Raw genomic sequence first — 25,946 nt, forward strand, 5'->3', positions numbered from 1 at the left:
AGCAAACTGCACAGAGCCCCACCGCTGGCAGCGGCCCGCTGTAAGCCAGGGTGTCACTTTCAGCTGTTCACCAGCCTTGCTGCTTCATGCTTGACTGCCTTAGAAAAGTCATCCTCCAAGCTCTGCTGTGCTGCTTTATTATTGGCAAAGTTGCGACATTCCTGTGATCCCTGTCAGTGGTGCTTATTGATCCAGTGATGTGAATCTGCTTAGTGATTCAAGATTACTTTAATTCTCCCTCTTCCTTTTTTGTTTGTTTCCACCCTCTCCCCAGGGAAACAAAAGCTTTCAGATCCACCTTTCCCTGACTGTGGAAAACGAGCCGTAACCGCAAAGACCGTGGCTGTTGCTGCTGCTTTTGTACTTCAGCTCTGGGTTTTGAAGAGCAGCCTTTGAGATAGACATGAGACTGTTCTCACCTCAGTGCATCACGCCAGCTTGAGGCTCTAGGAGGCAGCCACGTGTGAATGGCCACACTAGATCAGACCTTTGGTCCGAGTGTGTTTTCCTCTCTGCAGCCATGATCCGCACCTGATGGGTTAGAGAGGCGTAAAAGAAATCTCTGGAATACTCCTCGGCGCTGCGAGGGGTGGGGAAGCCTCTTCCCCGAGCCTTGCAGCAGCTGGCTCTTACCCTGTACGGCGGAGCTTGCCTGCCCTTTGTTCAGCACACTGCTGTGAAATGATGTTAATGGTCATAAAATTATATGGCCCTTTCTTTAAAGGCAGCTGTTCCTCTGATCTGTTAGCAAAGATCACTGTAAGCCTCCGATATGCTGGTAAGCAGTCAGGTCTCTGGCAGCCCATTTGTGCCTCTGTGGGAGCTAATAGACGGCATCAGATGGATGCATCTGCTATTTCAGGTGTACGCTGTAATGACACAGTTGGGTGTCAGTTTTCCAGGTAAATCACTGTTTTGCTTGAAATGGATCTGGCTCCAGAGAAATGAAACCCTCGTCCTGCAAGCAGCGTTTCATGGCCCCTGAATGTCATTTTTCCTGCAACAGGCTGGGAAAGTCACCAGAAGAACTATTCTATCCCTGTTTGTGCTAGGAAGAAATGAGGGAACAATTTCGCTGTCCAAAAATATGGCTGGGGGGAAGTGTTATGGATCTGCAGAAAGACTGCTGTTCAGGATGGCCTCATCTCTGCCTTCCTCTTGTTTTCAAGAATTTCTAACGGCTTTCTCTTTTTAAAATAAAACAGCATCCGTGCCATCTTGTCCTCTTAGTACTAGTTTGGGATACTTCAGCAGCTGATGAAATAAACCCAGTTTAGAGCCATTCTTGGGAAGTGTGTGTGAGGCCTGGCCGTGTGTCTGCATAAACTACTTTTATTGCCTTCATTGTTTTTACTCTCCAAGAAGCCAACGAGTGACATTTCGTTGAGAAAATAGAGTGAACGTGCTGGAAAGGGAGGTTGTATAGAAGGGGGTTACTGCAAGGAGTGTAATTAGCAAAGGCTACGGTTCTGGAGATTTATGGGAGGCTTTTCTTCTTTCCTGAACACGTGTAAATTACCTGCAAGCAGAATGAATGCCTCTTCCCAGCCAAAACAGGCCCCAGTAGAGCTGCACATCCCTGAGATGGATTTGGATTTAGACCCACTTACAGAACTCAAAATTCTGGATTTCTAGAATATTTCCAATACAGATTTGGCACCCACCCCCCCATTCCTTGGGGGCCAAACAGGAGAAATACTAGTTAAACAGATGAGTTTGATCCTCTGCATGAGCAGCATCTAGTAGCTGCATTCATAATGGTGGTGCAAATAATAATACTAACATCTTAGTTTTGTTCCTCAGTCTTGTTTGGAGTGATAATTAAATGTATACAAAACAGCTGGCCCCCAAAACTGACTTACCTGCCCAGACAGGAGTTGAGGAGCAGAGATGGGGCACAGTAGATCTGTGCTTTCCTACCTGTGCTGATGAAATTTGGCTGTGGTCGTTTCGGTCTGCACGGGTCTGGTGGTCTTACCTTTCTACTCACGAGACTGCCAGTCTCCGTGTGAGCTCGTGCCTGCGCAGGAGCCAGCAGTGCTGCCAGCACCTGAAGCAGCATATGTTGTCACTGTGACCATCTGCCACTGAATGTGATAGAGAAAAGGAGGGACTTGAATGTGAGGCCCTTTTATCTGTTCTGTGAATCTGCTTATATATCATGTTAATGACTCTCGGATCTTAGCTTGAGCCACCATTCACTTGAGAGATGATGAGATGACTGGTCATCGGGGGATTGCACAAAGGAAGCGAGATTTGAGAAGCAGTGCAGAGGTCAGAGAGGATGCTTAGGCATAGGGGTCAGCGTAGGAGAAACCAAAGTGCTATGAAAACTTGCGGAAAGGGAAAGAAAAGGATTTCTGATGAAATTTATCTCCAGCCATTAACAATAGGCACAAGGAAGAAAGTGGGAAGTGTTTTCCAGTCTCCAAGCTCAGCTGATCCCTGTAGCCTGCCAGTGCCTGCAGCCTGGCAGCAGCGAAGAGGCATGCAAATTTTTTCTGCTTTTCAGAGCTCTGCATCAGTATTTCAGAAACACTGTTGCTTGTATAAAGTACCTAAATTTTTCAGAAACTACCTTGAATTGGTGCTCAGGCAGACTGCTCCAAGGCCAGCCCAAGCAAAGCTGTGTACACAGTGCTGGAGGGTGGTGGGCACTCTAGGTAAGTGATCTTGATAGGTACATTCTGATTGATGGGGGAGTTTGTCTCCCAAACTGTCACAGGGTTTATAGAGGTGCCACTCAATACCAGTGCTGGAATTGCTTGTCAGAGCACCTGGCTACAAGAGCAATGGGGATTGGAGACAGAGCTGTAACTTTGTTTTTTCTCTGCTTAATGGCCCAGGCATCTGACCTGCCTGCTCACTCCTGTTTGACTGGACCTTAAGGAGGCAGCTGGGATTAAGACTGTCAGAGGATTGTGCTGCTTTAGCATCGGGAGACTAATTGTATCGGGGCTGGCAGCGTATGACAAGTGGTTGCCTCCCACCAAGTGCACAGCAAGAGCAAAAAATTCTTTGACAAGGAAAGGGAAAGATATAGGAGGGTCTGCATTTTTGGTTTGTTCTTTTTTCATCTGAAAGCAGTGTTTTCAGATTCACATGTGGAATTACGTTCTTCAGGCCTTAGGTGACTCTCCTTGTAAGATTCGCAGCTGCTCCTGTGAATAACAGCCTCAGGATCGTGTCTCTTGTGTATTTCTAGGTCAAACTCACAACTTAACATTCACTTGTCGGATTTCACTTTATTAACACGTTGGGATAAAGTTCTGGTCCTCAGCATTGACCTCTGGGTAGTGGTGTTGGCTTTAGAGATCTGCTCTAGGCAGCATTGCTGATGGCTGTGAATTACTGCACGACCTTCAGAAGCCGAGCCTTGCTGAAGGAACCCTTCCCCATTCCCAGTGCACGCTATTGAATAACAAATCACCCGAGAGCAGTGGTAGGGGGTCTTCTGGAAGCTCCCATTCTCCTCTAGTGGGTCCAAATCAATGCCATTGCAAAGGCCATTTTATTCTGCTTGATGCCCTCTGTGCTCCATTTCACATTTTCCTTGCTCCTGGATGGAGCGTATGCTGCTGGCAGGAGCTGGAAGTTGTGAGCACTCTTTACACTTGGGCTGAGTTAGCGAGAAGCAGGTGTGATCCTACCAGGCCTTCCTTGCATTTAGTGGTCCTCTTAATCCATTTATAACAGCACTTGTCCAGAAATCTGGTTTGAATGAGCCTGAGATGAATGAATAATGTCAAGCAGTTCAGACGTCAAATATTTGAACAGCTGCATGGGTGTTTTTACTGGCTTTGTGCATGGAAGCAACCCTAGGAAGTTAGACAAGGAGGGTCAGGTCGAAATTGTGGCACCAAACCCCAGCCCGCCGGAACTGGCCTCAAAATCCATCCGTGCTGCAGATGAAGGGGTGTTAGGATGCTGGTGGCAGGCCATTCGCTCCACAGGTGATGCTGGACCAAGCTTTACATCCTGTTGTTTGGTGTTCTCTTGCATGCAGTGGCACTACTGGGATTTACAGACCTTTTCATTCACATCGGAAACATGTTTTGTGGATTTTGTTTTTCCTTTTTTTTAAAGCAGCCTCTGAAGTCCTAAAACTGATAGCACAGCTTATATTCAGGGTCTTTTTCTGGATACGTGGAGGTTACTTTGTTTAGCATACAGTTTCTGAATCAGTTTTTTTTACCGTGTTGCAATGCATTGTACTTGATCATGTTCAAAAAAAAAAACAAAAACAACAAAATCCCACCCCAGAAGTATTTGGTGAAAATCTGAGAGTTGGATCACCTTATTGCAGCTTCCTTCAGGCCCTGGCCTGGGAGTCTTTGTTTGATCAGAAAAGAAAATTGGCCCTTCTCCTGCCCCTCATCTTAACCTATGAACTTCTCTGCTATGCCCTCCTCTCTGACTGAAATGCTGTATCAGATCATCCCAGTGTGTATCTGTCACCATGACACATAGTGTCCAAACCCTTCCTCTGTACCCTCCCTGTGTAGTGGGGATAGCAGGCTCTGTTGGGAATGCAGTGGTTCCTGTTATAGAGCTAGATTTAGCAAAAAGTCTGCGGAGTATTTTCCTTACAGACTTTAAAGGGATTTTCTTTAAGTACAAAGGTTTTGAGAGCAAGGACACCAGGATTCTGAAGTCAAGGTGCCTTAATATTTGTAAATTGTGACGCAGTAAGCAGATCTTCTTTTCTTAAGCTCTAACCATAAACCACTAGTTGTCTTGAGTCACTTGGAAACAAAATTGATGCAAAGGTGCGTGTTTGCTGTGTGCTTGGCATCCTTTCAGAGAGAGGGACACAGGGAGTGGTCCCACTCACCTTCACTGTTTTGGACACCTTTCCCCCACCGCAAGGCACTTGCTCCAAGTATTCATTGTCTGGCTAACATTCAGATCACCTCCAGGACTGGCCAAGTCACAGCTCCAGCTTTGTATGATTTGTGTTTCCCACAGCTACAAGAAAAATGAAGACCTGTGTGTCCAAAGTTTATGGCCTTTGAGAAGTGATGGCCTAAAGTAATGCCAGGTGCAGGGGATGGTGTTACTGCAGGTTAAATGCCATACCTGTAAATTACCACCCCATCGCCCACTGTGACTTCTAAGGCAGCTTTGAAAGACTATCCAGCTTCTTTGACAGGTCTCTCTTACTCCTCTAAATCTTCTCCCAAACATTGTGGTGAACTGAAGGATTCAAGATTTACTAGATGAGTCATTGCAGCAAGAGAAGGCAGCTTGTGACATGTGTTGGCTGGCAGCTTGCAGCCAGTATGTGAAGCACTTTATAAGGGGTCTGCTGGAAGAGGGCTGCCCCAGTGACACTGCAGAGCTGACCTACGAGCATGGCTCCTGCAGTATCTGGCGCAGACAGCGGATGCTGCATTGTCGATGCTAGTTTTGTTACCTCTGCTGAAAATCAAGGCTGGTAATTACTTTGAAGTAAAAGGTAGTTTATGCTTCTAGGGAAAGGTTAGTCTTAAAATCATTGTCATGCTACGGTTATCACTCGTTAAGGACCTTCTTTATATTCAGGGAAGAGAAATATCAAATCCATATAAACAAATTTTATTGGGGGCTTAATGAATCAGCGAGAGCTTCCGTTCCTAGAGAGCAACAGTAAAGAACTGTGTCTGCATGGTGTCCTTGGAAATGAGACCTTCGTCTTGCCCTGCTCTCTGCACAGATGCAGACTGTTAGAAATATAGCTCACTCTTCCGGGCTGGGAAAGTGCAAGTTTGCTGCTGATGGCATGAGCTTGTGTAAGTGTGCTGGTGAGAGCCCAGTGGGGTGAACAGACTCAGACATCTGTAGCACTAAAAGGGCTACCCTAATGCTTGGGAATGTCCTCGTTCTTCAGACTTGCGCCTTATATTCAGTGCTTCTACATGAATTTTAGCCTGCCTTCTGCACTTAGACCCACGTTCACAGTGTGGAAACGTACCACTTTGGGGGCATTTGTGCAAAGCCAAGGCTACGTCTACCTTACTCTTTCAGTGTTTGCAGGTGGGATGTGCTCACTGGTCTAGCCACAGACTTCGGTCACCAGCCATCTGGATGTGCCAGATCCTTCAGGCTCCAGCAGGTACCCTCTGTCTGTGAGCCAGGTGTCCAGGTCTGCTGTCTAGACAGTGGGATGCTAAGTGAAGGAGCATACAGGAGGCAGCCAGAGTGAGCAAATTTCTGTCTGTGTAGCTTATGTCGCCAAACAGCTTAGATCCGCTGCAGAATTGAACGCAAATGAGGACCTTGCACCACCCTAGGATTCAGGAGATCTTTGCTTAATTTCCAATCTCATGGGAGAGAGCATATCCAGTGTTAGATCTCATAAAGAGTAAATATATGTCTTCCTTAGTTTCTCTTCTATTAAGACACCTTAGGCAGCAAATACCACGTGAAGGTTCATCTTTGTAGGTGCACGCAGATTTAATTAAAAGAAGCCTGGTTACAATCAGCAATAACACAGTCAACGAAATGCTTGAGAACCAAAATAAATGTATATATTGTTAGAAGGGGGCAATTGTTAGACAGTTCAGTCTCGGGTGGAACTGTGTACACTTGCTTCCTGCTGGAGTTGGGACTGGGCTCTTGCCTGATCCACTCTTGTTGGAAGTGCAGGACTCTTGTTGACTTGCACTGGAATTTGTTCACAGAAGAAGTTCTTGTAAGGGGCTATTAATGACTGTGGAGTCTGATTTCTCTCCCCACCCCACCCCACCCCAAAACAGGTTTGCTATTCTTAAATGCTTTATATTGTAAGCCATAAGCCATGACTAAATGCATTTAAAAAAGAAAAAGGTATTTCTAATTGTGTTTTAGCCTCTGTCTGCCCTCTGCATCTGAATTAAGGACTAATTCAGAATGTCCCTGTGGCCTTCTCTTAACTGCTAGTAGTGTAGTTTTTGTGTTAACCACTTCTATGAAAAATCAGTCTTCCCTATTTTCTATGAAAAATCAGTCGTCTTTCTTTTGCTTCCTTTTTTTTCTGTCTTTGAGAGACCCTTCCAGTGCCTTCAACTTTAAAATAACTCATGTGGAGAGCAAAAGGTCAAGAATGTTTCGTTTTCAGTGTTAAGGGGCGTTTTAGAGCATAAAATCCAGGAAGTTAGAGCATTTCTGTGAGTGTTTTCTGTGCCGTCTTCTGAAAATTGTTCTTGTGCAGTCTTTGGAGATGGTACCTTTTGTGAGGCTGTTAAGAGTAAAGGACAGCCTGCAGACTGGTGCTGTTGCACCATCGTTAGGAGATCTCCTACACTTCATCTCCAGTTCAAATGCTCATCCACGTGTTTTATTTTCTTCCAGGTTCTGGGTTTATCATGTGCAGTGGCAAGGAGAATCCAGACAGCGACGCTGACCTGGATGTGGATGGAGACGACACACTTGAATACGGGAAACCACAGTATCGTTTTTGAAAGGCTCTTATTGAGAGGGAACCTGGAGTTGCATCTTCAGCTAGCTTTCAAACAGCACTGCTCTGGGTAGTGGTGGATAATCTGTGTCCAGCCCTACTGGAAATGGCACCGCCTTCCCCAGTTCCCATGTTGTTTGAACTAGGAGGGATTCCCAGCTGCTGCCTTTGAGATCCTTTTGATGATGCAGCACTACTTCAGACCTGGTTGGTGAAATCTGTAGGAGACATTGCAGGAGAGCAAAGTTAGCGTTTCTCTGTTCTGTTTCATAAGCAATCTCTTGTCTCTATCCAGGTTTCTTCCGTATGGATAGCTTTTCCTGCTTCATGGGTAGGAATTGAGTTTATTTTCCACAAGACACCCCTTTGTTTTCAGGGGGTTTGTGCAGTAAACATTTCAACCACAATTCACCTGCCACTCTGAGAGACTGAATTTTTTCCTTTCGTTAGACAGTCATGGGCAGAACTATCATTAAGGGCAGTTTTTGGGAACTTCTCCATCTGGGAACCAGGCTCTTTGGACTAAGCTCTGGGAGAGACATGGGCGGACTTCTGCCCTGTAGCAGCTGTACAGCCATCAAGGAAGAATTCCTGCAAGGGTATTAGGCAGACATTGCCTTAGCTGTGATGAGGGGGAATGTATAGCTATAGAATTTAATTGAAATCTGTACCGGCCTTTAAGACTGAAGCCCCAACCCTTAGCTGGTAAATGATCTCTGTACCTCAAACAGAAATAGTGGAATTGTGCAAGTTAGGCTTGCAGAGGTTGAGGAACTGGTTTTCCCCTTCTAAGAGGCTGTGGCGTCATGCTGCTGTCAAAAGACTTTACTGTTTCTTTCCACCTAAACCAAAACTTTAATCCGGGATTTAAAAGCAAGCCCCTCCATGGATACCAGCCCCTCTTCTTTTGAGGTGTTCCCAGTTGGAATTAATTTGTTCTGTATCCCAGATAGTGTCCCAACCCTCTCAAAAGCCTTTCCACTGTCTGCAGCAAGGCTGTATGTTCCTTAACCCCTTGTGCTCAGGTACACAGAGGCAGACGTTATCCCTTGCACTGGGGAAGAGCCAGGTGAAGCCAAAGAGAGGGAGGCGCTCCGAGGTGCTGTTTTAAAGTAAGTACTGTGCCTTTCTAATTTGCTTTCATTACTTTTGTGGAATCTCAATTTGGAAAACAGCCGTTCACTTGAGCACAAGGGTTACAACGAGAGAGACTTACAAAGAAGCATAGTGTGATGGGTGGGTCTCCATTTCTACCCGTGCAGCCTCATAAAGCCTCCCTGCACACTCTCCCTCCCTTAACCACCCCACTGCCCAGCCAGTGCCGTCTTCTCCCTGAGCAGTGCTGGACGGAAGGTGAATTCTGGCGATGGGAAACTGTGCTGTACTAAGGCCTTACACATCATCTTGCTTCACGATGAAATGTGGCCTCTTAGCAGTAGTATGACGTGATGCCATCCGAATCTTGTTCGACACATTAGGAGTCTGGCACCTGGGGTTTGATTTCATTGCATCCCATTATGTGTTGCGGGGTACACAAACTATAATCCTTCTGCCTTCGGCTCTGGGGTTGGGGCATATCGGGGCAGGATGTGTGCTCTGCCCACGTACATATGTGGAGAATGTAGGCAGCCAGCGTTCAGGGCACTTGGGGAAGCATTTCAGGCAAATAAAATGAGTCTTAACAGGGAGGTAGGATTGCTTTCTAAGCCCTCTGCCCTGCATAAAACAGGGCTTAAATTACCCCTCTATCTCTTTCACTGAGTGATCCTGTGAGGTCAAGGTTGAAGTGATTGATAGAGCAGTGAAATGAAGTTTTCTTACTGCTTAGCTTGCCACAAACACTAGTTCAAAATTAGGTTGCACTCCATAGAAAAATGGCATTTGCCACACTGGATCCAAACCATTGGTCCGTTCAATACTTAGCTAACCGTGCTAGTCCATAGGCAGGGCCTCAAAGATGATGAAGCTCCTTCACAGCCAGGAAAGTGTATTGTAGCAGGAGGATATCGGGGTATCCCTTATCAGTGCCTGTGGACACCTAGTGCTTGGTGAGACGACTGAAGACCTGAGGCCAGGAGACCCAGTTCTTTCATGTGGCTTGCACCTAACACAGTATTTCGCTGTTTGGGCAAGGTCCTTGCATGTCTCCTGGACTTGTTTGCCCATCTCTAAAACAGGAGAGATGATGTTGCTTGTAAAAGCACTTTGAAATTCTGGCAAGTTTCTGTAGAAATGCAATAGGGTAGCTGATGCCCTGAAGCATGAGCCTACATTACCTTTTGAGTGCAACTGTCTTAGCTCATAGGGCTAAAATGTTATACAGTCACAGGTGTGCAGCCTGCTCGGAAGATTCCTTTCTCTTACAGCCTCTGTTACTGGCTTGCAAGAGAATGGACAGGGTTAGGAGTTGTCTGTACTTCAATGCTGCTGTTCTTCACATGGGAAGATGGAAAAGATGGGGCTTGTGAAGGTGTAAAGTTATTCTTAAAGGGAGAAGCTATTGCAACACAGAGGATTTCTGTTCATGAGTAAGGTTTTCATCTTTGAAATCGTGTATTCAAAAATGAGCCTTAGGTCACAGGTGCTGTTTGAATCCCAAGCCTTCAGTCAGCATCACAACCCCTGTGTGATTCAGCAGAGGTCGCAGCTAGAAGTGCGGGTTAGGAGAACACTAGTGGAAATGTGGACTAACACAAAAACACCTCCTGCAGCAGGCCAACCGCTCACATTTTGAAGCCTTGGCTGATGGATAGAAAGAAGTGGTGGGTGGAAGGGTTAGCTTTTCCTGAGCAGCAAAATTTTCCATATACAACTTTTAGCATTCTGCCCTTTTCTCTTTTAGTGGTGGCACACCCAGTACTCGAATAACACCGGAGTTTTCTAAATGGGCCAGTGACGGTGAGTGTGAACTTGTAAATTATTAATTTGTATGCTACTGGAGGGCAGATAGATATCCCCTATCTTCTGATTGCCAGTAATTAGGCAAATGGTAGTTACAAATGCTCTTGCACAGTACCAGCAGATATGTATGCACGTACAATGACACTATCTTTTTGAAACTTTACAGCACAATTAACTGTAGTCAGTGACAGCCAAGGGAGTTCCCAAAAATGCAGCCTTAACTGGTGTGGTGATAAGACATAGGGGTTGGATTGACTTGCTGTCATGTCACTAAAAGGCAAACTGCTGTATCACAGAGGGAGCCATCAGAGCTTGACTATGCGATGGTGGTGTTCAGCTGCTGGGGGTTTAAACTGTGCAGGCACCTGTTGCTTGGGGTTTTTTCAACTGCTTTCTTATCGTCTCCCCTTCTTCAAGAGGGTATGCTAGAGACTTGTATCATGATCTGTTGGGTAGGTCTTGTCCTTGCTGGCCTCTGTATGGCAAGAAGAACCTGCACCTTTAGAGTGGGAACTCTAGGATCTGTCCTACTTCATGACCTGTAGTTGAGACTCCAGAGCAAACGAGTAAATGTGAAATTGTACCTTTGCATGCATTATTTGAAAGCTCATAGCATTGGGGGGGAGGGTGTTAAACCCATTCGACTGCTGGGTTTTTTTATTTAATGCCAGAAGCACTGGAAGTGTAAGCAGCAACCTAGTGGAAATATGAGAATAATAAAACCTGGCGCTTTCCAGCTGTAGATGCCAAATCCATTTCCAGAGCTGGGCAGTGCTGCGTCAGCTCCCTTAGGAAGGGAACTGAAGCTCAGCGACCTGAAGAGACTTGTCCCAGTGATTTTGTTCCCTGTTCTGTTACTGTAATGCTTTGGGCATTTGATTCCCAGCCTTGAAAGTACCTACAAGACATAACTGCTTGCCAGTGCGGGGGGGCGGTGGGTAGAACCAGTTTTGCCAAGGGCATGATGATTAAATGGAGGACATAGGATATCTATTGCAGGCATTTTCTTCTGTGGGATAGGCAATCACATTTATTTTCTGTGATGTAGGAGCACTCGCTTGTAGGTGTGTTCAGCTTCGGTAACTACAGCCACAAAGATGATGAGGAAGCAGCCCTGATGGCACTTGCTACGAGCTGTTTTCTTCATACCTTTTACCTGAAGCCACAGTGCTGAACCAGCCCAGGGGCTGGCCCTAGGACAGTTCATCTGGCTCATCTCCGACTGGTATCTCACATCCCCCCCAGTGCTGGGAGAGGCCATGGGGCTGCTGGTAGAGGAGAGCTATGAGCAGACTGTTCTGTCGTACTAGTTACCTGGCATATATCTTTCTCTCTGTCTGTGTCTGAGGGGTCTCAGGAAAAGGGAGAAGCTGAGAGCAGGGTCTGGGCTGGGTGGATTTGCTCCATATCCACCTTTCTAGAAGTATACTTTGGCGTGGCAGCTGCATCATACCTTTCTGAATTAAATCCTGACTTAAACAACTGGAACATCTGCAAGGGTCAGTCAGTATCTTCAGCCCCGAATCATAGAAGCGTGCTGTACAGAGAGAGGGCCCTCCTGCCAGATAGGGACGCGTAGCATCGGTCTCTTCTCTCTCTTTCCAAGAATTGGCATGAAGATGACTCATCGGGGTCCTCTGCTTCTGAAACTGTAACTTGCTCAGACTATTTCATTGCAGTGATCAAATATTCTCTTACTAATTTGTCTGTTCTTCCCTCAACAGAAATGCCCTCAACGAGTAATGGTGAAAGCAGTAAACAGGAGACCATGCAGAAGACCTGTAAGAACAGTGACATTGAAAAGTGAGTGTAATGTGGATAGCTTTCATTTTTCTTGTTTTAAGGAACCGTAGTGTCCCATGTAGTGTTCCTAGAAGCAGTGCTGGTTTGAGGGTAGGTATATTTGAAGCTTTTACCACTGAGAAGGGAAGTTGTGCTCCAACATGAAGCCTGAACTTGGAGCTATTGGTGTCCTGACTTGCTGCTGCTGTGTCCACAGAGAGCCTGTGAGGAGTTCTCCCCCAGATATCTGCGTGGGCAGGTACCCAGTGACAAGGAATTGAGTACAGCTTCCAAAGGGCTTCTCCACTGCAAATTGCCTTCTTTTAAAATATATAAATAGATATATCCATGCTTTCCACCATATTTAGTTATGGTGGGTTTTCAAATATGTTGTGTGGTGCATAACAGCCTAGACTACAGCTGGGACTTTGGGCAGGAGGAGAAGATTCAAACCCACTTTAACTTGACAAAAGCAATTGGCTTGCAAGATGTACTTTGATTTTTTTTTTTTTTTTTTTTAAATTCCCCCTGCCATATTTCTGCTATCAATGTATCGTGGGATCCTGCCTTTACTGGAGAAGTTACCTTATCATTGCATCTTGGGTTTTGAGGGCAGTCCTTCACATGGTCTATTCTGTTTTCTCCACGGTACCTGTGTGTTCCACCCTCCATCTCCCCAGCAAAAGGGAACTCCAGCAGCCGCATAACTTGGCAGAAGCCTCACTGAGAGAATTTCTTTTTCCCTTAAGATCCAGATTTTACCTTTGTATGGTTGCTAACAGAAATAATGTATCAGTTCCTGAGTTTTTTACCTGCAGCCCTTCCAGTTGATTCAGGAGTTTAAGTCCCAGTGTTTGAATATACAATAGTGCAGGGTCTCCTGGCCATCTCCTTTCCTGTCCATTTTTGCTCCCTGGATATCCTGCAGCCTAAGTCCCAGGTAAAAACAAATGGTTTTATCTGCACTGTGTAACACTGAGTAACAACCTCTATCCTCAGCATCCTTCCACACGCTGCTAGGGTGACTTACTGCTCAGGCAGATTTGCCAATCCAAGCCTAGAACTACAGGCCCTTCACTGCTGCCATGGACTGCATTAATTGGGATGGGGCAGTGTTTTAAGTTGATTATTGCCAGACGTAAAATGTTGCCCCAAGATCAAGTGAGAGACAAAACAGCTTGAATGAGGTGGAAGCAATGAAGTAATTGTGGATTTTAAACAGATGGCATTTACATTTTGGGGATGAGGTCCATTGATAATGTGGGATGGGAAAAAGTCTGGTAGTAGCGTTAAGCTAAAAAAGTTTTTTTTTTTTAATCTAGTTTGTTCTCCTCCTGCCCCTGTTCCTGACTTGAGAGGTTGTGTCCCTGGCATGTTTTGGGATCTCTGACAGTTCAGGCAGCCTGACAAAGTGTATGTTCACAGTTAGGGGTTAACTGGGGAAACTCCCTGCTGCAGAGGAAACTTAACACTGCTTTGCTGTCTCGGCACTTTCCTTTTTACAAGGCTTTTTATTAGCATGTACCAAACGTGGGCTGTCTGCTGTTCGATGCTTCTCGGTGAGCAGATTTTGGCCAAGGAGCACCGAGTTTGGGAGCTCACAGGTCAGTGCAGAAGCAGCTTTGTCCTTAGAGTGAGCCAACCGTTGCGTGCTGTCTTGGTGGCTAGGACTCATCCCTGCTGGCCTAATCTGTCAGCCTCTGTCTCAGCCGCTGCTTGGCTTCCTTTTGGGCCTCCTGCCTGTCAGCCCAGCAGCCCTCCACCCTCCCAGATCCGCTCCTATTGAAAATCTTTAAACTGCAGGAGCTGAAAGGATTTGACATTTTCCAGAACACTTGAGCTCAAGTGATAAAATTGACAAAGCTTTAATAATCTGATCAAAGAGGCTTTAGCTAGCACCTTTTGAAGGATCCCAGAATCTTTTCCAAACAACACTCATGCTAACGCTGCTGTGAAGTGTGGGGAGCGTGTGTGTGTGTGTGTGCATGCACATGTATGCACCCACACCTTGCTCTGCAATAACCTTGCCCCGCTAAAGCTTCAGTTCTGCAAAAGGTGCGAAAAGTCAGCAAAAGCCAATAGAAATTACAAGAAAAGCCTTAAGTGTCTTGCTGAGTCTTTCCAATAATGTTGATTTTTTGAAAGTAGCAGGGAGAGCTTTTTATTTAAGGCGCTTTATTTCACCGAGGTTCAGAAGACAAGATGGTGTTTCAGGTGGAGAATTCCTAGCTGCTTTCTCCCCCACTCATCCCCTCCTTCTTTCCTTTGAGATTTGTGCATGATAAATAGTTTCTGTCCTGCCATTTAAGGAGTCTGAATGCTCTGTGTGCTTGTCTGTGTAGAGGGGTTCTGTTAAATTAATTGATAACAGGGATCAGAGCTAGAAGCCTACAGAAAAGGAGGGGGAAGGGTTTCACACTGTCTGGCTGCTTCCCACTCCACTGCTGAGCCATGATATATGGCGACCCAGCCCAACAGGCTAAATTGATTCATCTCTAGTTCCTGTTTCTTAATCTGGAGCTAAATTGGTTTCATTTTTCTTGTTTTGGGTGGCGCTTACAGGAAGTTTTTGGCAGCATCACTTTACTCCATTGTTTGTAACTTTAATTTTTGCCTTTAAATCTGAGTGCTATTGATTGGCATGTTAAACCCTGTGTAGCATCTGATTAGCATTTTTAAAAGTGTCCAGAAGCACATGGCTTACCACCTGTGTCAGCCGTGCTCTCTGTTTAGAGCACCAGCTAATAGAGTTAGCAGCGATCCGTGTATTGATCCTTCTCTCATAAGAAAGACGTTCCTTCCCCCTCCCCTCTCCCAAAAATAAGTCTAGGCAAGGAGAGTGGTGTGGGTTGGTTTGTTTGTTTTTTAATCTGTTAATACAGTACAGCAGGCTGTCCTCCTCTTGGCACGCAGCTGAAGCACTTTGCTTGAGCAAGTTGATTGAATCTAAACTCAGGTTTTTGTGGAAGTCTTTTGCATGTAGAATGACCAGATGGGGTTTAGGGCAAGTCTGTGTTTGTTGCCCCGCTCCTTGTACCATGCCAGCTCATCAATAGCTTGGGCAGGTTGACCTCATCTGTGTTGTGTTGAACTTCAGATGGCAGCCACAGGTAATGAGAGGTGGTACTGGTCCCACCTTTCCTTCCCAGCCGTGCCAGGTCGTCGATAGCTCGGGCAGGTTTCTCACCATTGACCTCATCTGCGTTGTGTTGAACTTCAGATGGCAGCCACAGGTAATAAGAGACGTGGTGCTGGTCCCACCTCTCCTTCTTAGTGCTACAGGGTGTCTCAGCCCTGCTGAGCATTTCTAATCTCGCCAACGTGAGGTGTCTGGGAGACACCCTGGCGTGCTGAAGGCTCACCCCAGCCTTTGCGGTGGCTGGGGTCTTCAGCAGACGGGCAGAGCTCAGCCGGCGTGATGCTCTTTTACCTCTACTCAAGGTGCAGCTTTGCTTGGAGAGAGCAGCCGGTCCCTAATTGCCTAGGCATCCTCCCCGACTCCTGCCAATGTCATACTCTCAGCTGAAGCACTATCGTGCACGGAGAGCTGCAAAAAGCACCTTCCCCGCAAAAAGTCTTCCTCCCTTCTCCCTCCTGAGATGCCGCCTGCGAGGGTCTGGTGCCATTTTGAAACCAAGGTTCCCCGGGGTTAAAAGCCAGCATCTTAATTCAGAGTGCCAATGTTCAATTTTGCTTTCTGCCACCAGACTAGATTGCAGGCCAGCGAGAGAGTCTGGGTTAGTGGCCCACTGGGTCACCTCCCATTTGTTTTCCTCAATTTTGTGTTGTCATAAATTCATTCCAGCCCGTTGTGGTTGATCAGTTTATCTCCGCCGGGGCAGGGAGCGCTGCGAGCATGATATATGGCACAGACCATTGTAGCCAGCCTCTCCATGAATCACTCCAGCTGTTTGGTGTCAGCCCCAAAGCAAACAGGACCCGGCCGCTGAGCGTTGACTACGATGAGCTCAGTATGGGAAGAGACATGACGTATGAATGTTTATTTAATAATTCTCTAATATTTCCAGCGGAGTGTGGCTGTGCCTTCTGGGGGGGGGGGGAAAGGGAGGGGGAGGTTGAAGAGGGAAACTCTAATCTGTTGAGGTGGGTCATAAATCAGGCAGACAACATCATTAATCAGGGATGGGACAGAAGTGGAAGGAGGTGGGACTGGAGCTGCCATCCTCGGTGGGAAGGGGGCTGTGCTCTTTTTTTTTTTTTTTTTTTTTTTTTTAAAAAAAATTTTTTTTTCCTTGGCCCCAGCCGTGCTGCCCGCATAATAGCAAACCCGGACACAAGGCTGTTTAGGTGAGTATGCTACCTCCGCTATAAACCTTGCGATACGAGCCTGCCAAGCATTAAATCCCTTTATAATTATCTTCTTTATATAACACTTCATGCTCATCATGCTTCATTGGATGAGACGCTCGTTGGGTTAAAAAGAGGGGTTTAGAGACAAAAAGCAATTGTATTTGTTTTATTTTTCCTGTCTCCTCTTTCCTTCCCTTCCCCCTCACCTCACCTCTTTCCAGTCCAGCTGTTCTGAAAGCGTCAGCTCCAGAGGGGCTCTGGCGCGGCAGCGCAGGAAGGAGCATCAGTTAAAATTAAACGAAGTTTAGGTTGGGGTCCTTGTGCAAAGAGTCAAGCGTGTGAGAGCAGTCGGGGAGGTAGGAGCGTCTGTCACAGGGACCCTGCTCCTGGCAGATGGGTTGAGATGGGAGCAGAGTGAGTGTGAAGGCAGAGGATTAGCAGAGGCCTGAAAGGGAAGGAGCCACGCTTAAGCTGGTGTGTCAGAGGGAAGGAGGAGCTGTCGTGAATTCACACCAGAGGATAAGTGCTCCCCAGCCCTTCTCCATAGTGTCACACCATTATTAGGCTTTGGTGGGAGACAAGAACGTCATATAGCAAAGACAGAATTAAAAAATTAACCTGAGTCATAAACAAACTAACCCTTTGTGCTCTGCTAAGAGAGACCATGGTGCTGCTGGTGGGTCCAGTCCTAGATCAGCCCAGGTAAACTTGAGACAGGATCCAGGCAGCTGAACTGAAGCCTGGGATTGTCAAAGCCAGGCTGAGAAAGCGCTGCTGGGCTGTGCTGCTTGTGTCCAGATTTTTGTCTTTATTAGCTTTTAGTCCTTCCTGTCAGTAATTCAGTAGTATGTAATATGCGCTTGTAATGTATACAGGTGTTCAGTGCTGGAAGGCTGCATAGGTGGATGCTCCATTTCTTTATGAAGTGAGACCTTGGCATTACTTCATCCTCTAGGCTGCGGTGGTGGAGAGCAGAGTCCTGGGCTGTGTTTCTTTATTCTGCTCCCTCTTTAACTGTTCAGTAGAAGTTGCATGTGCCAATGATGACGGTCTCAAACGTTATTACCACTGCACCCACTGAAATTGTATCAGTGTCGTGGTTCATCATAGGCTAGCGGTTAACGACGCTCAGCAAGGCAGGCTGACGGTACGAGCTCAGACCTGGGGGGAAGGTGGTATCTCTGTTCAGCGCAGCCGTGTCCAGAGGTTTGGTCTAATTCTCATGCCGTGAGGCAGTTTTCTATAGATACATATTTGATATCTTCATATAGGGAGGGACTCTTCCGTCTGTTGAACCTGTGATGTTTTAGAGCTGAAGCGTCTGCAAACCCAAGGTGTCTGCCAGCTTTGGGGGCAGTGGCATCCCTGTCCCATAACTGGTGAAAACCCCAGGAAGGAGTTTTATTCCTGTGTTGGGGGTGTGGTTTAGGCATCTTGCCCTTCATGTCTCTTCGCCTGCCCCTTCTTTTCTTTTTTTCTTTTCTTTTTTTTTTTTTTTTAGTTTCAGAAATGCTGTTAACTTTAATTTGTGGAGTTGCTTCCTGGGAGTGAAAAATCGATGGGGGGCTATCGCAGTGTGAAATTCGACTGTCACTATTGAGCTATAGAGTTAGCAAGATGTCTTAGAAGGTAAAAAATAAATCGTGGCCCAGCAAGTGCTCAGCTGTGCTATTTCAAAGGGGATATGAGGCTGATGGTCCGTTAGAGGGTACTTCAGTTAGATGGATGATGATTCCCTGTGAAATATTGGAGTTATTCCACAGGTAAGAGAAACTTTAGCTTATAAAACACAAACAGCTGCCTTCTAGCAGACAAATTCTGCCCTTAAATGTGTGAGCAGCTTGTCAGAGAGAGGACGCGTACCTAAAATTAGCCTGTTCTGTTTAACAATGTCTCTGATGGAGCATTGTAGATCCTGCTGTGTTCCTTCTGAAAATATTTTGAGGATGTGACTGTTTATTCACATCCCTTACCTACGCTGCAAGAATTAAGAGGCAGGGAGTGATTTTTTAATTTTTTTTTAGGAAATGTTTATATGGTGCCCAGATGCTCTCAAGAGAAAAGTAACAATTATTTTTTACGTAGGCTGCGTTCCCTGTTTGGATGGAAATGTTCCTTTGAAGAGCAGAAAAGGGATCATGTTGTGCCCCATCGGCTGCCAGTTTGCTGTCGCTCTCGTGCATCTGTTGAAGGGTAGCCCTGGCTGCACAGGCTGTCTGCGTGCTGGCGTTAATAGGGCTACTGCTTTCTTTGGCACTTACTGACTATTGTGGCAGGACTCAGTAAGTGTTTGTGCTGTGCCAGCTGCTGTATGACAACAGGATGATTGTAATTATGGCTCTTGGTAGTTTATGCATTTCTTAGACTATAGTTAGTAAGTATAAATATGAAGTAGTACCAAAAAAAACCTCAGTTTGTATTACTTCTCACTAAACCATGTCTGGGACAACTGTAGAGTCTGTAATTATTTCTCTTACACTTGCGTGCACAGTTGCAATACCGCTGAGGGGAGCTTACTGCTGCAAGGAGGAGTTTTAAGCCACATTTGGTTGGAGCTTGGTAAAGATTTCCCAAAGAATTTAATGATGGAAGAATTCATTGTGCTTTCGTATCTCCTCCGCCTGTGTAACACAGAACCCAGCACTGCCTTTACAGAAGCGGTGTAATAGCAAGTAATGTAACTAACGTAGTTTAATAGCTGTGTTGATTTTTTGCCCTCACTTCAGTGTCAATGCTTGCCTTAACCTTACTCGCTCCCCACCACTGTGGACACTTCATCCTATTTCTCCATTCACTTCTCCTTTCTTCCTTTTTGATGGTTTCCATCCCCAAAAAAGCCGCTGTTTCCCACTCAGTTGCGTGAGAGTTCCTGCCTTTCCCTCAGATAGCCAGCTCATGACCTGTCCTTCCTCTGCATTGCTGGTTTCCTCTTCCAGCTCTGGGACCACCGTTGGTTATGTGATACTAATGTGCCGTGGCCTCCTTTAATAGCCTCATGTTTCTTTTTGAAGGCATGATTACCTTAAATGATGTTGATTCTGATCCTTTTTTTCCCCCCCCCGTGAAGGAAATGGCAACAGTGTGAAAGTTCTAGGGCAGCAGCAGCAGTTGCTGTCTGGAGGATGTGTTACCGCGCTGCCCTTGTGTACCTCCAATCAGCGGTCATGAATGGAAGTTCTGGAAAGCATATCACCTCCACAGTAAAGCCCTTAAAAGGCTGCAGATGAATCCAAGTGCTGCTGTAGTAACATAGATATTTCCTGTTTATTTCGGCCGTTTGGATGCAGGCCATGGGAGTAGAAGGCATTTCATTGTGCACAGAGGCTGGCCACAAGACTCGGCTGCATGTCCAACCTTCTGAACACCTTTCAGCCCTAGGAATATGCTATTCCTCTTTCACTTCAGGGATATTTTATGATTTTGTGCCCTGATCGTCCAGCCAAAGCTACCAATAATCCCAGACCACCTCTAGGCCACAGTAAGATGATGGGTTACAGCTGCCATAAGTCTTCCAGTAGAAAAATATACCTGCCTAGCTATACGTGGAGCTTGGTCATAATCCAAACATGTTTACTTGCGGATGGAGGCAAGTTTCAGTAGGCTGGAACCTCTAACCCGTGTGCCTCAGGAGGGAGAGGAGCTGCATTTGCCATTTCCGCTGTCTGCCTTTTGTGGCCCTGGCTTGTATTAAGATAGAGACTATGATGCACCTCCACGGATCTGTTAGGAATACAATTAGGGTCACCAGGATGAAGGATACATTTGAAAAGTGAACTGAGATATTAACACATTAAATGTGCAATTATTTCTCTTTAGGAAATTTGTTTAGAGAATCATTTTCTAACTCAGCCTGTGCTGCCTCAACAAAACCTTGCTGCAGCAAAATACTCTTCTGTAGCATGGCTTTTTACTTTATCGCCAAAGCTGCTCCAGTAAAGCAATGGGATTGCATTTATTTTCTCTTTGGAACAGGGGACATAGTCTCTAAATCGAGATCAGAATGACCCATGCATTCTTTCTCCCAGCTTTCATGTCGAACCATAATTGCTCAAATGGCACATTTAAAATTTTGGCGCAAGCTCAGACATTCACTAGCCGCCTTTTTAAATCAGTCCCAGTGGCCAGCGGATACTGCGTAGCCCTACAAATGCATCTAAACATGCTGACTCCGAGGCTCCTTCCATTCTGAATGATCAGCGGTGCCATCTGTCTCTGTTTTGATTGGGGCTGGGCACATGTGTCCCAGTGAAACGCGGGCCAAAAAAAAGAGAGAGAGAAAGAGCCAGCGCCTGAATTTACTTCCCGCTTCTGTAAAGACATTGTTGGGTTCTGTGTTATAGAGGCGGAGGAGATATGAAAGCATAATGAATTCTTCTGTCATTAAATTCTTTGGGGAATCTTTACCCAAGTCCCTACTAAATGCGGCTTAAAATGCCTTCTTGCAGAGGTAAGCTCCCCTCAGTGGTATTGCGATGGTGCATGCAAGTGTAAGAGAAATAATTCCTCTGTGGGGAAAAAAAGAGACAACATTTTTGGTTTGCATCAAGATGAAATTAGTCAGAAGCAAACTCTGAATTTGGCAAGCAGATGCCAGTATTAGCAAGTTGTGCAAGCAAGTATAAAATAGAGGCGCTCGTGACTGAGAGCGCCTCGGCTCGTGTGTGTGTGTGCCCTTGCATGCACCCCGCTCCAAATTCACAACTTAGAACACGGAAATTAGAATGGGGAACATTGCATTATTCATAACTTGGCAACCAGAAGCCAGGGCACTTTGCCAAAATAAACTATTCTCTATAATTACAGGTGAAGCAACATTCTTTAATATCTTACAATACAAAAACATACATTAATCAAGGAAAGAGGGCTTTTTTTTTTCCTAGAGGACAATAAATTAGCATCCTTGCCAATTTCCTCAATACATGTGACAATGTTTTACAGGATTATAAGTCAGCCTTTTTAAAGGAGGTTAGTCTAAAAACAAATAAACCAAATAAATGAGATTTTTAGCTAAATAAAAGGGAAGCCAGCTCCTAAAACATTGATGTCTTGCCAGAAGATTTGCTTTTAGCACTGGCATTCTCACAGACCGAGGGTCTAAACTTCACTTGGTGTGTTTTGACACGGCTCTACTGCAAACAGTTTTGCTGGGCAGTTTTCTGCTGCTAGGGATCTGGCCCCTTCTGCCATAGCCAGCTCATCTAGTAAAATAAAATCTCAGTGCATCATGCCAATCCGGTAGCCTGCATGTTCTGGGGTGATTCGCAGTCAATCTGCCACCAGTGCCTCACGCTGGAGTTCTTTCAGAGACCTAACATACTGACAATGCTTGAGCTGTTTCCGTTTCCCTTTAAAGCCACTTGTGACTTTTCTTTTAAAAACCCATTTGTCAACTTAAGTGTTTTGCTTGTTAGTAGCAAACTTTTTTTTTTCCCAGCTTTATGTTACGTTCTTGCACTCCAGTAAGGGCAAAAGGCCTTTGTGTCTGTATATCTCGCACGGACTTCAGTAGTGCTCACCCACATCTGCCAAAATAAACTCCCCGTATTATTCGCTCTAGCACTTGCTGCAGGTGATGCTTGCTACGTTGAAAGAGGGAGCAGATTCTCTCACCAACTTGAAAATAGAAGCAGTTCTTATCCCAGAAAACTTAGGGTTGTTTTTAGTTAGTGTTTGAAACTCTGATAGCAAGGGAGTTGTGTTGAAGACAACGTATGAGTGAGAGCCAAGACAGCGTCATTGTGCTCTGCCACTTCGCAGTGTTACCGGTGTCACAGCAGCTATGCGCAGCACGTTACAGGCTAATAAAACACGGTCTCCACTCTGAAGAAGTTGCCCCCTCACCCAAACATAAATTGGCTATGAGAGAAGGCTTGCAATTAAATGATTGTGCACTGACGTTGGGGGCATTTTTTGGATCATTTTATCAAGTCTTTAAGATTTGTGCCCCACAAAGCGAGGACTGCAGTAGGCTTTCTCTTCTGCAGCGTAGTAGTGGTTATGTTAATTGTCATCTGCGGCCGTGGTTGGATATGGCCAGGAGCAATTTCTCTGCTCCTGGAATCTTACTTTAGCTTGGCTCTGCCTTCAAAGCATCGACCAGTCTGTTTCTAATATTTATGATATGTAAGCTGCTAGCGACCTGACCTCTGCCCCTGGTGCAGAGAAATGGCATGTATGTTCTGCTGGGATCAGGTTCTCCACCTCGGACGAGGGAAGATAAAGGCTTTGTTTAAAAATAAAGACATCACTCTCGGGTTTGTCAGTGGTACTGTACATTTTCCCCTCTGCCGCTCTGTGTTTACAGGCATACAAAACCAAAAATAAATGTATGAGGAAGAGAGAGGAAGGTCAGAATATCAAGTGTCAAAAGTAGCCCGTGAAATTTTATTGGTGGTGCATTTAATCAGTGTTAAGCGTTTTTTACAAGGTACATACAAACAGTGGAATTGTAAAAATTTATGGAATGCTGTGTACAGTGTGGCCATTTATGAAGAAAGGAAAATTTATATCCAGCTGAAATAAACCAAAGGGGAATGTTTTATGAAGACTCCTCAACAGCAGGGTACATCAAGTGAGATTTGGGTAAGGGGAGGAATGGGTATTCGCAGGGGTTGAACTGATCTTTGAGGTGTTTTTCTTCCTCTTCAGCAGCTAATAGTTTGCATCTTTCTGTGGCTTTCAAATAGGCTGGATGTAGTGATGTATTTTTTTTCTGTACAATGGAAAGGAAACACAAGTGAACAGCTGCTACTGGTATCTCTGGCACAAGGCTCTTGCTCTTGGGCCCGTTCCAGTCTAACAGTTTCTTGAGCAGCCCTTAATATCCAGCTGGGAAGGGTTAACTGAAGCCAATCACATTGACATCAGCATTTTTTTGTTTCCTTTTTGGTCCAGTATTTTGTTGATGATAAAGCACAGACTTAGTCAGTTGAGAGATTCCAGAGCTGCAGAATCAGAGATAATTTAATTAACGGAATTGCTTGTGATTGCCCACTGGGACAGCGGGTAGGAATTGCTCGATTTAATTTGGAGAAACAAAGATCACATGCATGCTAATGTTTGACAAATAACCAGCGTTTGGGTTAAAGTTTTTTTGCAAGGGGTGGGGGTGGGGGGGCAGCCGATTCCCAGGGGAGATTTCCCAGGAGGTGATTGCTGAGTAACAGCTCAAAGCTACAGATAGGTCCTTTTTCCTTTTACATGGTATTTTTATGTCCTTCTGCTGGCCTTTTACCTGAACAAAGCAAGGATTTGCTCAAAGGAAGAAAGTTGGTTCTTATTTTTAGTGCTGAGGGGAAAATGCTATGAACAGTAGAAAAACATGCATTGGGCACAAAGACTGAAAACTATCACATGCTGTCTGCCAGGTCTCACAGACTTGCTCCCTGGTACCCAGCATCCTCAAATGTGACTGCCAAGTTGTTGAAGAGTTATCCACAAAGTCCAGCTTCCTCCGCGAGGAGCCTTCCCTTCATGTTCTTGTTCTTGTATAAACGTTCTTGCTCAGGCTCCCCTGTTTGTGGTGATGTAGGTCCACAGTGAGTAGAGCGTGGATGTGCCCTCTTGATACGTTCTCAGCCAGGGAGGCCAATGCAGGTATCAACGAGGCTGCTCACACCTGTGTGGTTGGAGAAGCACCAGCGCTGGGGCTCGAGGCATTGCTCTTGGCAGTAGTTGTGCTCAGCAGATCTCTCTGGAAGCTGATAAATGACGTGATATCCAAACACGTAAAATCAGAGCGCTGAGGCATAAAGTTGTTAAGAGTCCTCCCACGTCCAGCATGAGGTCAAGGCAAAGCAGGGAGAGCAGGGCTGTGGAAGCCAATTCCTCCTTCCCTGTAATTCCCTCTGCCTCCCTTGGCAGCGTAACTTGTACATAGCCTTACCCCATCCGTGGAGCTTGGCTTTCTGACCTTCGCTCCACCCCGGCGTTACCATGTAAAAATACTGCACACGCTGCTCCCAGCTGTGTCTGGGCAAGTGCACACGAGGTGTGCATGCAAGAGGGAAGCCTGAGGGAGTTCCCAAGATTGCTGCTGCAGGAAGAGTTGCTCCTAAGCGATGCTTATCTTTAGGATACAAGCAGCAGGTTGACGGTAAAATGTCACTAAATGGAATGGCATGTGTCCCAAGTGTGCTGGCCACCACGGGAGCCAGACACATGGGAAGTGACTCTTGTCTTTATTCCATCCCTGGAGGTAGTTCCAGTTTCCTTTATTTACTAATGTTCTCCCTATTTCCCTTGACCTCATTTCCTCTGGCTTTTCGGAAGCAACCATGCAATTATCGCTCACTTTGGGTTGACCCTTGGCCGCCACGTCCCTGGTTGCTGCTGCTCCAGGAGGCTTTCCTGAAATCTCAAGTGCAAAAAACTCACTTGTGGCCAAAATCTCTCTCTTGTGAGATAGGAGCTGCGTCTTCAACACTATGCTGTGCGTCAGGATTTGTCCTGAGAGCACGCTTGGCAGGGAGAACATGGAGTTTAAAGTCTGTCACAGCTGAGCTTTGATCAGCGCTGGGAGATATTGCAGTGGCTAAAGCTCCCTCTCTTACCAATGCACCCCAGTCTTGTTAATAAATGTATATTTAACAATGTCTGGAGCGTATGAAGTGATAATAACTAAATCAATACCTCCCACATTGATTGTCCAGGATCCCTACAGCGTGACGCACGCAGCGGTGCGGTAATTTTCCAGCTAACTAGCACCCTGATCTACAGCCCTCCTATTGATTGGCCATTGTATCAGGCAGCCTCTGAGCATTATTGCTTATACCTCTATTCAGCCTCCTTTTCTGATTCATTCGTTTATTACTGGACAGGTGCGATTATCTCAGAGACTTTCCGAAATTGGCCGATGGGGGTCAGCCATTTAGACTTCTATAAACAAGCCATTTTCTATCTCCTCTAGTTGTTGCAGAGGCAAATTTTTCCTTTTCAAGCTTTGACTGTTATTGGGCTGGGACTGGGGATGAATTGGCCTTTGCTTGGATCTGCTCAAGGATTCCACTTTTCCCTTTCCTTGCTGAGTCGCCTGCCCTTCAGAGGAGGACGGATAGCTCCAGGGATAGTAATAGGAGAATTTAGCAAGGGTTGAGGTTCTGCTTGCCACTCACTTTGGGCAGGAGCCACACTCACTGCCTTTGAAAACTCCAGTGCCCTTATGCATGCAGGAAGGAGAAATGGATTCCAGAAAGTCAAATTCAACTGCAGTCTTCATCCAGCATCAGCTTGTTGGTGGGCCAGGCTGGAAGGGAAACAATTTTGTCATCCGACAATAATCTTCAAGCTATAAATAAATAATTCTGTTTCTTCCTTGGGCAAAACTGACACCTTTCTAGACTTTCTTTGAAAACACTAACAATTCTTCCTTGAGGGTGAGAACCCAAACTGGGAGATGATAATAATTTATACCAGTGAATAGGAGCAAGTGGGTGTTTCACAGCGGGGAGCGCTGAGTCCTACTGAAGCTCTTTAATTTTGCTCCAAAGAATATTTATTGATACCAAGACTTGAATCCACGGTGTCTCTGTCCCCA

General features: G+C 45.8%; 1 protein-coding gene across 2 annotated transcripts in view; it reads left to right on the plus strand.

Moving 5' to 3' along the window:
• Positions 1–25,946, plus strand: part of LOC103918302 (E3 ubiquitin-protein ligase RNF220) — a 48,994-nt gene that overhangs the window by 10,264 nt on the left and 12,784 nt on the right. For both annotated transcript variants that reach the window (XM_009325598.1, XM_009325599.1), the window contains exons 3-6: positions 7,312–7,408; positions 8,443–8,529; positions 10,260–10,315; positions 12,043–12,121. In XM_009325598.1, coding sequence (XP_009323873.1) covers positions 7,312–7,408; positions 8,443–8,529; positions 10,260–10,315; positions 12,043–12,121 — 319 coding nt within the window. The remainder of the gene's footprint in view (positions 1–7,311; positions 7,409–8,442; positions 8,530–10,259; positions 10,316–12,042; positions 12,122–25,946) is intronic.

Source organism: Pygoscelis adeliae, unplaced genomic scaffold, assembly GCF_000699105.1.
Source record: "Pygoscelis adeliae isolate BGI_AS28 unplaced genomic scaffold, ASM69910v1 Scaffold546, whole genome shotgun sequence".
Classification (NCBI taxonomy): domain Eukaryota; kingdom Metazoa; phylum Chordata; class Aves; order Sphenisciformes; family Spheniscidae; genus Pygoscelis; species Pygoscelis adeliae.